The sequence below is a fragment of the Rhodnius prolixus genome, unplaced genomic scaffold, assembly GCF_049639745.1.
Source record: "Rhodnius prolixus isolate KJV_2025 unplaced genomic scaffold, Rpr scaffold_1, whole genome shotgun sequence".
Lineage (NCBI taxonomy): Eukaryota > Metazoa > Arthropoda > Insecta > Hemiptera > Reduviidae > Rhodnius > Rhodnius prolixus.
Window position 1 is genome coordinate 23,551,112 of NW_027411581.1, and position 14,440 is coordinate 23,565,551.

Sequence of the window (14,440 nt, forward strand, 5' to 3'; positions counted from 1 at the left end):
CAACATGAACATGAGAACATTACACTGTAACACCCAATATATTTAACACAGTACACACAGTAGTGGTGGTATACCCCACTGCTAATCCTTAATTCTATCCCTCGTTTGATCCTGTCTAGTCCTCTCCTGACCCCTCCGGATACCTACCCAACGTAAGATGAGGGCTCGTGTCGATTCTGGATGCGTCAGGGTAGTAAAATGTATGTGCGGTAATGATAACCTTGGGGCACCGGGTGAAACACCATTGTAATGTAGCCTTCCTGTGGTAGTGGGTGTCTGCCACAGGTGACTGTTGATCCTCCCATCCTACGCTGGAATTAACGGCTGCCAGAGGGTCTTATCTCCGCTCCTGTGGTTCATGGTCGCAGACGACTTACTTGAGATGCAAGACCTTCGTGGGTTCTCGGCCCTGGGCTACGCAGATAATATTTCTGTGGTGGTCAGGGTCAGGCACGAGATAATTGTTGCTGAGCTCATGCAGGAAGCACTGAGTTACAAGGGTAGATCTTAATGAGTTGCCTTCTAAGACTATTTTGGTCCCTTTACTAGGAGAAGGGACATAGAGAGCTACAAAAAAATCTTGGAATTTTTGGCACAACTCTGGATGTATCGGGTGAAGTTAAGTACCTGGGCGTTGTCCTAGGCTCCAGACTCACTTGGAAAGCACATCTAGATAAAGTTAAACTGAAGGCAAAACATGCTCTTTGTGGTACAACTAGAACCTGTGGAAAGACATGTGGTTTACGCCCGAAAATGTCCCTCTGGCTCTAGACACGAACAGCAATTCCTATTATCACCTATGGTGCGGTAATATGGTGGAGGAAGACTGAAGAACAGACGGCCTTCAAGGCACTGCCAGGGTTCAGAAAATGGCGTGCCTGTTGTTTACGGGGGTCTTTAGCAGTGCCCCTATTGTCTGGGAATCACCAAGGGTTTAGTTTGTGTGGTTCTCAGAGATTGAATCTGGATAGAGCATGAAAAGAACTGGGTGATGAGTCAGATTGTGTCAGGAAGAGGAGGAAACGGCCTCTCACTTGCTGTTCGATTGCGTTGCTATGTGGTTGTGCTATGACACCATTGGATCTTTGAGACCAGAGGAGATGGTAGCGCAAATAGAACTAGTAGGGAAAATCCTTAACCTCTTTGGTAGGGGAGCTTTCGTCTACTAGATCCAAAAAAGGGGAAGGCACTACCATAAGCCTCTTTAGGCTGTGGCGCCTTGGGGCATAGGTCCTGTCCCGCTAAGGTAACCTAATCTTAATTTTGACCTTCACATTTAACAGTCTCCTTCTGGATTTTGAATAGTTAGTCCTACTAACGACCATCTTTATCATTACTTTTTTCTCCATATCCAACTTGTTTTCCATTTTATGTTTTCGACTTTAAACCTCTTTGTCACTTGTTTTCTCTGCGGTATGAACCTTTTCACGAAGCTAATGAATATGTCACTTGTAGGCTAGTGCCACACTAATTCGTATTGCTTTTCCATCAAACCAAGCTGCAAAAGAAGGCACAAGGAGGTACAATAATGAACAGAAAACAATAGAACAATGTAACTATTTATTAATTTTGTTTGTCTCACGCATGTTCATAGATTCAAATACAAACATGAATTATTACACAGATTTTTATTGATTTATTTCTTAATAATGTATATTACATTACAAAAAATAACTTAAAACTTCCACGAGAAATATGTCCATAAAGAAATACAATATTATATTGTTATTTACAATAAAATTTGGTATTTACACTTAGATGTATATTTTCAATTCATTTTTACTTAATTTTTTTAAACATTTTTTTTTTTTTTAAATTCCTATATCATTATAATTTTATATATATATATTATTTTCTAAATTCACTGATAATTATAATATACAAATAACTTTGATACATATGTTATAATTAGATATACAAGGATCAAAAGAGGAGCCTTTCAAAAAAACAAAAATAGGTAGGTGTGGCCAAAATGATGGGAAGGGGTGGAGCTACAAGTCGTGTTGCTATTGGCTGGAAGTGGCCCGACCGGAAGAGAACGTCCTGTTTTGTTTAGGTCACCGAACCCCGCGCAACACATCATAACCCCGCACTCGCTTCCCGTCCACACACACACACACACAAACGCGCGGACACACACTCACACTGACGCGCAGACACACACACTCACACTAACGCGCGGTCGTCACACACATGCTTTCACAGTTTCTTTTATTCTTATTTATTCCTTTATTTTAACCAACATGGCTAAATAGTGTTATGTACAAAAAAAAAACAGTGCTTATTTCGTTTTATTTTCATTTATATATATATAATAAATATGTGTGTATATTATGTATACATACTTATATTGTATAGCCAGCAGTATATCTCCAAAACACAAGATTTTTTTAACAATTTTTACAAGTACATCGTAATTACTGGACAGAGAATGGCGCTTTGAATTAAGGATCTTCCTCAATTATTTTCAACTTTTCTCACACTGGCGGTTTGTAAAGAGAATATGATTTCCCTAATTAGACAAATGGAAAATATTCAGTTATCACGCAGTGAAAGGGATTTTGCGAGGGTCAGGGACATTAATCTGGCAGACAGTAAGGACTTGTACATCCACCTGTAAATTACTGGAATTTTGAAAATCAGTTAAGAACAACCAAAATTTTAAAAATATTCCATTCTCCAGTAGCTTTGTTTAGACTATATTTTGGCTGGAAACAATTTTTACGACAATAAAGACTTTTTATTTTTACTAAGAACAATCAAATGTGTTCTTTAAGTGAATGAAAACATATTTACAGCGGATATTTTCGTACTGAATAGCAAGTAGAGGGCAATCGAGAGTTTTCATCTAACTATAAGCTCTAAAGGTACTGGATTTAGAAGTTTTCTTGTTAAAGAAACATGGTACACCATACTCGGTAAGTATAATTATTAAATGTTACGTTTGGCGAGTTGAAGTGTTGATCCCACTGTCTGATGGCTAACACTCGGTCCGATCAATGATCAATTGATGCCATACATAAATGTTGTTCCAATAAACCAATCTAAACATAGAATTTTAATTGATCTAGTTTTGATTGTTTATGTTTCGTGAGCTCTCCAAAAAGGAAAAATACAAACCCAATTTAACCTGCATTAACAGGTTTTTTTTTAATGAAATATGAAAACATTTCGGCACATTACTTGCAGAAGTAACGGAAGTGAATTGAAACAATATATCTATTAAATACTTTTACAGCTACATTTACCTGTTTGCAATGTCCTTGGAATTTCACTAGACATTTTAATAATAACATAAACATTTTGTTTTATGATAACTGTCACATTCTTGTCCAATAATTATTATTACACTCGTATCAATGAATTTCAAAAAATTTTTTTGAACATTTTACTTTTGTTTTTGTCCCTTTACAATTTGATTAACAATATTTTTGTAAAAGTACATTTGAAGCAATTTAAAAGCACTAGGGAGAGAGAGCCTAAAAAACACTGCCGCTATAATTAATTCTTCGCACTCCTTATTTTTTTGTTTTAAAATTTCCATCTTTTTTTTTATACATTTCGACGCTTCGATTAACTCAAGTTTGCCTCAAATTTACGTTCGACCAAAATAGAGCTAAAAAAATATATTTTATATTCAAAATTTTATCGTAATTATTTTTAATTGATACTTTTTTTTTTCTTCTTCTTAAAGAAAGGAACTCGTTTATACCATTACATTTTTCTGTTATTTATTTTATTTTAATTTTTTTTATTTCAACGGGTTAATAAGAACCTCATTTTATTTTTTTTAGAGTTCGTTCGTTCATAAATATTTATGTTTTAAAGAGGTAATCATTACCACTTCTCCAATCATTTGTACTTTTACAAACTCAATAAGAAATGAAACTTAAAGCACGTTGTTAATGTGATCTATTTAATTAATTTATTTTCTTTAAAACAAATGAAACAATCACAAATTACAGAAAAAAAAAATTACATATTTTTTTCTTTTTATACACAAACAAAGACAGCGTGAGGTGCCTCATTTTGATTGTCTCCGAGACTTTTTTTTTTTTTAAAAAAAAAAACCTAGAGCGTCTAAACAATCTTTCGCCTCAATTTGTATCCCCCCTCTAAACAATTTGTATCCCCCCTCTAAACAATTTGTATCCCCCCTCTAAACAATTTCCATCTTTACTACGAAATAAATCACTATAATTAACTATAAAATACGACTAGGACTATTCAAATTATAATTAGTTCTGACTTTGTGTTTGTTTTATTTATATTACATATAACACGTTCAATTGTTTAATATTTTCACATTTAAATAGATCTAGAAAGTATGAACAAATAAAGAAAACAAAATCAAAATTAAAACGAAAAAGAAATATGTTTGCAATTTGAAATCAGTCTATACAACAAATTTACATCAAAAATTTACAATCTTGAGGGTATTTTATTTTTATTCTTTTTTAGTTTTTTATTTTTATTCTTGGAAGCGGAGTGTGGTTATCACAGGAACTTCACGCGTAATATATATAATTGTATATATATATATTTATGTGAATATATTTTTTGCTTCTTATTTTGGCTTAAATGTCGATACTATTTCAGACATGAAGCGTGCTACCCCTTTGCAAACTGGTTGGCGCGGTAATTTCAAGTCCATCTGCATTCCTCTCTTCACCATTTACCACGTGCACTAACGGCGGAGATGCTGTTAACAGAAAATAATATTCCAATTAGTATCTATTTATTTATTCTTCTTCTCCTTTTTTTTTTAAAAAAAAATAAATTATGAGATAGATAGATAGAAAAATACTGTATTTTGTTTTTTATACAAAAACATTACAGGGGTTCTGTAATAACAGAAATAAAAGAACAGAACATATTTATACAAAACAAAAACAAATAATAGATACTACTATGAAACAAACTGTAAACAAAACTAAAATGGACTTTTAAAAATGAAAATGAAAAAAAAATTATACTTAGTATTCCAACATAATAACATTATAATAATATAATAATATCCGTATAATATGTAACTATATATATATATTTTTAATTACATACGTATATTATATTTAATGATAAGCTAGGCATCTACAACTACCCATCAAACCCATACCCTTCATGATTCACTCATTTATGGCAAATGCTCTAAGCTTTAGAGCGCCAGTAACGTAGTAGTAGAGATCATCCAATGTTTCTCAGAGGCAACGGTCAACAAGCTAACCAAATACTTGGCCATCACTTACACTATCCGTCACATACCGTTCTAAGCAGTGATTCCTAATAGGAGAGTAAAGAGGGCAATGGATTAAGAAGTGTTCCAGCGTTTCATTGGCATTTAAATTACACAATGTACATAATGCTAGTGCATCAATAGCATGGTGTCCACCATTGCTGTATCATATTCTAATAGATTTGTCACTTGCCAATCTCAACTGACTCACTACTCGAAGTTTGTCAATCGCAGTTCTATATCCCAGATATTTTTCAATAAATCCCAAGTTACTGATATTTCTATAAGAAATAAAAAAAAATAAATTACGCATGAACTCTTCACTCTATTTTATGTCTTTCAATTCTTGCAGTGAATTCGGAAAAGCCAATGCTACTCATCCTCTCACGATTCTCACTAACAGTGCTAGAGAATCATCATCAACATATGACGACATTAGGTTGACAATCTAAACTGACATGGAGAATCAGTCGCTCGGGCTGTTGAGTTAGTTTTCGAGTTGTTACGAGATTCTAGACCAGTGATGGCGAACCTATGACCCGCGGGTCAGACATTGACCAGCGCAAGCTTTTTCATTGACCCACAATTTTGCTAGGCAACCATTACATTTGTTTACGCGGGTTGATTTAGTTTAAATTTTCTAATTGTGTGGATAATTTATATTATATCTGTATTTTTTTCAATCACGCATTGACACTAAAGCAATTTAATTTTACTCATATTTTGTTTGTTAAAAAAATCGACAACCCAAAGCAAATAACCATATTTAGATTTTTCTTCAGATAAAACACACTTTAGTAAGGATTTGTTCAGTTCTGTTTGTAAAAAGAGACTTCCATAGCACTTGTTTCGTCCCGTTTTACCCGTTAAGCCAACTGAATTTTAAAGATGTTTAGTTTTGAAAATATTCAGTTTAAAATTTTTAAACTTAACTCTTGGGCAAATGGGCATTATTGACCCAAGAGCTAGAACATAAAAAAAAATGAACAAAATTTGACCCACGTCTCAAAAAGGTTCGCCATCCCTGTTCTAGACAGTACAAGGGCTCCAGACCGAACAAGCAGTAATTAGAGCAGTAATTCTCAACCTTTTTTGTCGCAACGTACTTTTAACAATTTCAAAATTTGGCGGTACACTAACAATAAATTTTAAAGTATTTTACTTATCCATAACACACTGTATAAAATAGTTTATGTTTATTTTCAATATAAAATAATATGTACTACTAAAACTACAGTATATGTTTATCACAAGTTACTAAACAGAATATGTTTAACAAGTTAATAATAAGAATACTTTAAATGAGAAATTTGAGCTTGATGTTTTTTGATAATTTCGTTTATATTTGGTCGTATAAAATGATAATGCTACTCTCACATCGTCTTCTACATTTAATATATAATTTTTATTGTATGCATTTCTAAAATTTGGCGGCACACTTCAAAACTATCCCTTCATCGGAGAATATTCCTTAATTCAGGAGCTCCCTTTACGAATTTACAGTAGAGTTAAATTGCAATTCTTCAAATGTATTTTTGGGCGCAAAAATAGTGCTCGTTTTTTACCGGGTCACTTCAAAACCAAAGTGCCGCGGCACAGTGGTTGAGAATCACTGTATTAGAGCAACGTCTCGCCTGACGACATTTTGAAAAGTAGAGATGCAGTAAATTTGTTCACTTAATCTTAGAAGTGGTTAGAAAAAATATTTTTTTTTGGTGTCACATGTTGTGTTGTTTGACGTGGTTATTTTAAGAGATGAAAGATATGGTGTGTTCAATTGGTCTACTGAGAGGACAAATTTAAATTACTCTTACCGAAGAAGAAAATTGATTTATTAAAGTATGTATATTTAACTAAGGGGGTAATGTCTTACACCAGCCATGTTTTTTCAGTGCAGAAAAAGTTCCTAGGTAGAAAAGATCTAAGGGACAGCAGCAGCAGCAGGATTCGAATCCGGTATCTCCGCATGAGAATCCAATACTCTATAATCATGTAGGCGCCACGGTAGCCGAGCGGTTAGAGACGAGGCCTGTCGAGCTAATATGCATTGTGGTACTGGGTTCGATTCCCGGTCTTAGGCCTTGGATTTTATTTAATGGTTAATAAAAGAAATTTACAGTAAAGTATGTTTGCTAGTCGCCTCCGTCCACGACACCTAACTGGTAATTGGAAATAAAGCGCGCCTGAGAAATAGGCAATTACTTTACTTTACTTCTAATCATGTAGCTAATCATTGCTCTCCAACTTCAATGTTACTTTTATCGTATCTAAGAAACGCGATTGCGATTGTTAAAAAATCGGAAATGGTTACATGTTTTAGAACTTAAAAACCACGTTTTGGCGATAAAAAATAAAAAACAAGAAGTTTTTAGCGTAAACAATGTAACTTATAAACGAAAAATAGAGAGCTTTGTGTATTCCCACTACTATTACTTTTAGAGATGCATGTTTTGGTGCAGTTTACATAACTTAATTAAATATTAAAGTAATTTATGTACTCAAAGTATTAAATTTAACGAGAGATAGGGAGTATTATCTCATCAATATTAGGCACCCCCCCAAAACAGTCCAAATATAATCAGCATAAAGCTATAGAGATATTTCTTGAAGATAACTTGAATATTATCTCGATCCAGTCATTCTTCACCAGAAATGAGAGCTATCAAGAAACTACTTACGTAAGATGGTTAAGTTTCCTTACATCGGCGTTTTTTTGGTTGTAAAGCATGTCTGATCAAAGTTACCCTTCAAAAAACCAATAGTCTAAAGATAACTGAATAAGATAAGCACCAACCAAAACTCCATCATTAAAAAGGACAACGTTAATTATTGATAAACATAATATTAATTATTAATGATAACCCCAAGATAATAAGTTATCTTCACTTATTTATTATAATTACGTTAGAAGCTTAGAACTTTATTTTATCTGGAAGTACACAACTAATATTATTTTGCCCAACTACAGCGTTAGTGTTAGCCAGCATCAGGCAACCGATCGAGTGTCGTTGTCCATTTCTACCAGCAGACAAAGACTCTCCAGCATCCTTCTAAGTACAGCCTACGGTTGAAGCCAAATTGTAAGTCTTAAGAGTGTCAACATTTCTGTTCAGCTCAACAGGGATGTAATGGTTTTACATGAAGGTTTAAAACGTAGTTCTGCTTAGGTTATATGCTATTTCAGGTAGAATACTGTATCCGTCATATAATAGCATTATACTGAATTGTATAAAATTCATTAGTATGGTAGGACTGATTGATTGAGTACGAATTTGTCAACGGTTATTCAGTTTCAACGGATGATTTGCCTCGTATTGAGTTTACCGTCCATATTCAGAGAAGGGAGTCCTAATTACTTATATAATGTACCAAGTTATGCGAAAAAAGTTATCCCTAGTTCCTCATAATGATGTAGGGATTTAGTTAAAGTTAATTTATAGGTAAAAGTTTCTTAATTCCTGTAATAAGGCACCAAATTAGTTAAAAATGCAGGAATGAAGTGAAGTATTACCTATTTTGATCAGACGGGCTTCACGTCCAACTACTAAATTTAGGTACCAGAAGTGGAAGCGATTAGCAACGTACTTTAGCATAAATTTTCTCATCCATTAGTTAAATTCCAAGGCTTTCTCGGCTGGTAATCGAACCCAGTACCACAATAAATCTTAGCTTTACGGGTTCTCGCCTCTAACTATTCACTTTCGAGGTGTCTAAATGGCAAAGTGGTACTAAGTACTTTTAATGAAGTTCCAAGTTGGTACACATTGTGAGATGAAAGGTGGAAATTTACAAAATGTGATGACGTAATTACAAAAAAAAATAAAAATTAACACTCGGAAAATGTTATTTACGACAATTATCACTGCAGCTAAGACTACTAATGATTTATGATGAAAAAATGCATTTCTAAACTAACGATAGAATAACAATCATAAACCAGCATTTAATCACGACAAATTCTATTAACCATTTTGCATGACTGTTTACTGTTAGTAAATATGACAACGATAACACATAATTATATTAATTTTTTTAATAATAACATTAGTAATAACTAAAATTTTTGCCGAACTTAGAACTCAACTTTTCCTCAATATCTGTGGCATTAGATAAAAGGAAAGACAAATACATGCTGACCTCTGCGTTAAAATTGGCAGGATGTGCTCATCTAACAGTCTTCGATAGGATTAACGAAGACATTTTCCCACAATAAGACCTCAAATTCGCAGGATTTAAAGAAGAAACTAAAAATTTATTTAGAAAGAAATAAGGATCCATGAATGTGAAAACTGATAGCTGTCTAAGTTACGGGCAGAGACTCTCAATGCGTGACAAAGTCACTTCATGCCGACCTAAATATTTTGTAAATAAAAATAGATAAACTTTGGGAATATTTTATATTTTAATTTCGCAGAGAGAAGGTTTATTTATTTGGACACGCAATTTCATTAAATAATTACTAAAGTGGTTAAATTCTATAGTTTTTTGTTTCTTAGTTGTCTAATAAGAAAATCTAAAAGCAAGAGGTTACTACGCGATTAGAACATGATGCGCTTTCATCATTCTTCCACGCTGAATGCTAAATCATAACACCGATCGGTAAGGGAAGGAAACTTCAATCTTAGAAATGACCCGGTAAAAAACGAGCACTATTTTTGCGCCCAAAAATACATTTGAAGAATTGCAATTTAACTCTACTGTAAATTCGTAAAGGGAGCTCCTGAATTAAGGAATATTCTCCGATGAAGGGATAGACTTTTCTACGGCAAAGAATTTGTTAAGTACATTTCTTAATCCAGATTCGGGCGGCTGTTGGTCTAGTGGTCAAGAGCGTGGCTTTGTAAGTAGGAGATCCCCAGTTCGAATCCTGAGTATGACTACTTTTTATTTGTTAGAAAAAAATTGTTTATAGTAAAGTATGAGCTTCCGTCTCCGTCCACGACAACTAATTGATAGTTGGACGTTAAGCCCCGCCTGAAAAAATAGGCGATTACTTTACTTAATACAGTAATTTCTTTTACAGATTTGCAACTTTTCTTAAATTACTGTTTTTCACATATTTTTGGGTTTAGATTACGAAAATTGTGCCTGTTTTCGCCAAAAGAGTTTATTTCTACGATTCTACTTGTAAATAAAAAATAACTCATTAAAAATATTCAAAAAACATATTTATTAAGTATTTTTCAAACTTTAAGTAGTTTCATATTTTTTTACAAATGCATTGAAGTAACTTTTTGCAGGAATATTTGTTGCATCACGTTCCTATTTTACGTTGGAACAATTTCTAGATAAAAACTAAAATGACCAAAGTACAGCTCGTTGTGCGGAACTCCAAAAGAGAGTATAATGGTTTTGAAAACTGAACAGGAAAAACCATTCCTTTGCCTCCCTCCTTATAGTTCAGCAAAGTTAATGAAAAGTGGATAAAGGAAATGGATTTACCTGCATGGCTGTGTATCTGTTGATGGTAGGGCAATAATTTGGCTGTGGTCGGGCCAGTAGACCTTGTCCTCACTAGGACGACTAGAGACACTAAGACAAAGAGTGCAAGAGCAGAGGCCACCCCGAGGATCAACTCCCTGGAGCCAGCTCCGGCTGGCACTCTACTTGGTCCTTCTCCAGTTGCCCATCTGGCTCCAGCTCCAGTACCCGCTTCCAACTCTACTACCACCGCTCTTCCAGTGTCCACTACCAGCTCTTCACTTCGCTCTCCTCCCGGGCTTGATTCACCTTCTCTAACTGCTACCTCCACCTGCAACACAAACAAATTGCAAATATGTAAACTATAATTCTCATTTTCAGTTGGCTGAAATCACCTACGGTAAATCAATGAGGTGTTATTCAAGCTCTATAAATAACTAAAGTATTAAAAAGTTCCATTTTTACTGTAACTTGTATCAGCAGAAATGCCATAACATAAAACGTGAATTTCCGGTTTCTGTGGATGTCAGCTGCCCATAAAACAAGTCCTTTGAATTTGTAACAACTCCGAATTACAAATTTAATAAGGAACCGAAAAGTTTATTTTATTTAAGTGATTTTGTAAGAAAAAATTATCACTGTATAACAGGATTTACAATAACAAAATGTGAAATAACTTCAACATCTGTACTAAAGGAAAAAGGATAATAATAATTTCAATTGAAGTCGACACGAAAAAACAACACGAGAATTAAAAGTATTGAAATTTCAAATATTACGGCTCAACATCCACTGCAAGTTGGGCTCATTCTTGAAGAAAAACATTATTTTTTAATATTAAATTGTAACTTAATTATTTTTAAAAAGAAAAGAGTTAGCTTAATGAACCCGGAGCTCGTTTTTAATGGGCTCTTTAACGAGGCAACACTATGGGAGGCGAGCAGTGCCACTGAGTTCTGAATGACCAGGCTACCAACAATCTCAGGCGTGCTCTAATTATAAAAAATTGAAATAAATAACGTTATGAGGAAAAATAAATTCACAAACTGTTCAATCTTCTTTATTACTAAGCACTTCTCCCCAAAACTTTTATAATAAGAAAACTACTTAGTTCTTCTTCTAGATCACGAGTTTTATGGAAGAGATCTGCACATCTCCCGACAGGAAACATATGCCTCCTTAAAACACAATAATCTTTAAAGGATCGAATAAATTGGAGATGGTCTTAATAGATAAACAGTTCCTTAACTTTCCGCTAGAGCTGAATCCAGAATTAAGATGGAAGGAGTCAGAGAAATCGTTCAACAAAAATTTGCCACTTATTTAAAGAAAAATCAGTTTACAATTTGATTTATCTGGAAATAAAGTACTAGCAAATTGTCTCATCAAATAACTGACCAAGAATAATCCTAAAAACTGAACATCCAATTTGACAGATTGCAAAACATTTCTTACCTAATATGTTAGAGGAATGTAAGAACATTTTTATAAATGGTCGACGTTTAATGCAATAAAAGTGCGGTTCCAAAGAGAGCGACAGTCAAATTGGCAACAATCAACCAAGATGGAAAAAATAAATAAAATATGATAAAACATTTAATCTATAGGTAACTATAAAAGAACCAAATCAAACAAATACTAAAATACAAATATATTTTAATTATTCAAATTTATCAGAGAAATAAAAATGCTTCAGTACTTTTCAGTTTCAAAAATATTTTCAGTAATAAGTTTTAAATGTATTTAACAAGGACTAACTTATATTCTCTGAATATTTACTCGAGATTTAATGTACCGGTTATAATATTTACGAGTTGCATAAAACATGTCCTCTGGTGCTAAATATACCAAGTCCACTTTCCAAGAGACAATTATCATCATAAAGTTAGTCTTTTTTGAGTTAAGGGAACATCTGGATATTTCTTTCTTTTTTTTTAATTCCAATTTTATAAATAGAGCTAAATTTTCTAGAGCATTAATAAAAGTAAATTAACACCCACCAGCTTCTATAAATTCACTACTAAGTAACTAACTTTGCTCAAAATAAAGTTGGAATTCTGTATAAAATTGGCGTTAACTCAGTTAACATTAAGTTGTTTTTCATCCTGGGGTAATGGTTTGTCTCAGTCGCTCAAGGTTTGGAAAGCTAGCGTGTAAAGCGCAAAGAGAAATAGTTAAAACTGTAGGAAGTGAAAACCCAAGGTTTAAAATTCTTCAATCTCAGAATATTTGCCTCATATTTATACTCAACAACACTATAATTTTTGCAAAACCATAATTACTTTGAAATGTAACCTTACAGAGTAACTTTACCACAAACAATACGAAGTTTATACAATAGCCTAAGAGCCATTTTCGTGAAAGGGAACTAACTACTCTTTAGATAAAGAGTTATTTCCGGTAGAGGAAATATGCTTAAATTCGATTTACACAATACAAGCCCTGTTAAGTACAGAAGAGATAGAACCGTCTCTTACCAAAAATAAAGGTGGCTTCCTCTACTGGCACCTAAGCGAAATAACAAATTTAAATTTCCTGAGATTGTTTTTGAGTTATGGTGACTAAGGCCTCAGAGAGGGAATGAGGAACAGAGATGGAAGAGGGAGTACTTTGCAAGAACCACTTTTCCTCACCTAGAAGACTATCCAAAACGAATCTCAGTTTAGTTCCAATGAAACTAAAAATCCAAAATCTGCGCCATTACCAAACCTTCTCTCACATAAAGGAAAACTTAATTAAATAAATTAAACAAAAATGATAAAAACAAAAATTCTAGTACAAAATCTACTTTAAAATTACATGAAAACTTATTTGAAAATATTTCCAAAAGTAAATTAGATATTTAATTAAAATTTGGAGAACTGAAGAACGGAAAAGAGTTTTTAATAAAATCAGCGCAGCCATCTTGAACCTAAGAAAATTATTAAAAATTCACTGTTTTTGAATGTAATAAAAACCTAATTAAACTATTGGGACACGGGCGTTTCTTAATTAAAATCAGAACTAAATGGAAGAGAAAGAGACTCGGAGAAAATACCTTTAACGTTAAGTGCGATGTTGCTTAAAAGAATTTTTTGAGTTGAACACATTAAAGGATGATTTATTCCGAGGTTATGGACCACTTGGGCGAATAACTCGGCTAAAAGAAAGAAAGAGAATAAAGTTATAATGTAATAAGGTATTTCGTTAGCGGAGCGTGCATAAATGCGGCGAAGAATATTCATCAAGGTTTAAAATCATGGTAGAGTGGAGAAAGAAGAGAGTACATTTACTTTAAGGGTCCTATCTTCTAGCCGCAACGCTCACTCAGCCGGTCTTTAAGGGATGGACCGCGTTGTCTTGGAGGAGGTAGAAGAATGGGAAGCTGTGAAGAAAAGAGAGACAGCTAACTTCCTCAACCCCCTTGGCCAAGGCAAGGTAAAGTGGCGCACAGCAGGGTCATTCATTAACCCCAAGATACTCTCACCAGTAAACTGTGTGCTGTATCCGGGCAAGCCAACCACTAAACAGCCAACTCCAACAAATACCGGCCAAATCACTAAACTAAGATTGTAGTTCTTCTAAAATCGATTTACAATGTACAATTTATCTCAATTAAAAGTCAATTCCTTGTATTAACAATTACTTAATATTGTATTTACATGTATTTCCGCAGGCTAAAGATAAAGTTAATGCGCTATGGTTGCTGACCCCTGCGTTCAAAACTACAAAGGGTCTAAGCCGATACTGGGCCGCACTGTTGCTTACATTTATTTGCACGTGGCTCTGGATATCTGGACAAGAAAT

The 14,440-nt window shown here is 33.8% G+C and overlaps 1 protein-coding gene across 3 annotated transcripts in view; it reads right to left on the minus strand.

Annotated features, from left to right (window-relative positions):
• Positions 1-1,543: 1,543 nt before the first annotated feature.
• Positions 1,544-14,440, minus strand: part of LOC141447503 (uncharacterized) — a 385,726-nt gene continuing 372,829 nt past the window's right edge. For all 3 annotated transcript variants that reach the window (XM_074115134.1, XM_074115143.1, XM_074115152.1), the window contains 2 exons: positions 10,676-10,985; positions 1,544-4,702 (listed from right to left, as the gene is read on the minus strand). In XM_074115134.1, the coding sequence (XP_073971235.1) occupies positions 4,596-4,702; positions 10,676-10,985 (417 nt within the window). In that variant the 3' untranslated portion in view covers positions 1,544-4,595. The remainder of the gene's footprint in view (positions 4,703-10,675; positions 10,986-14,440) is intronic.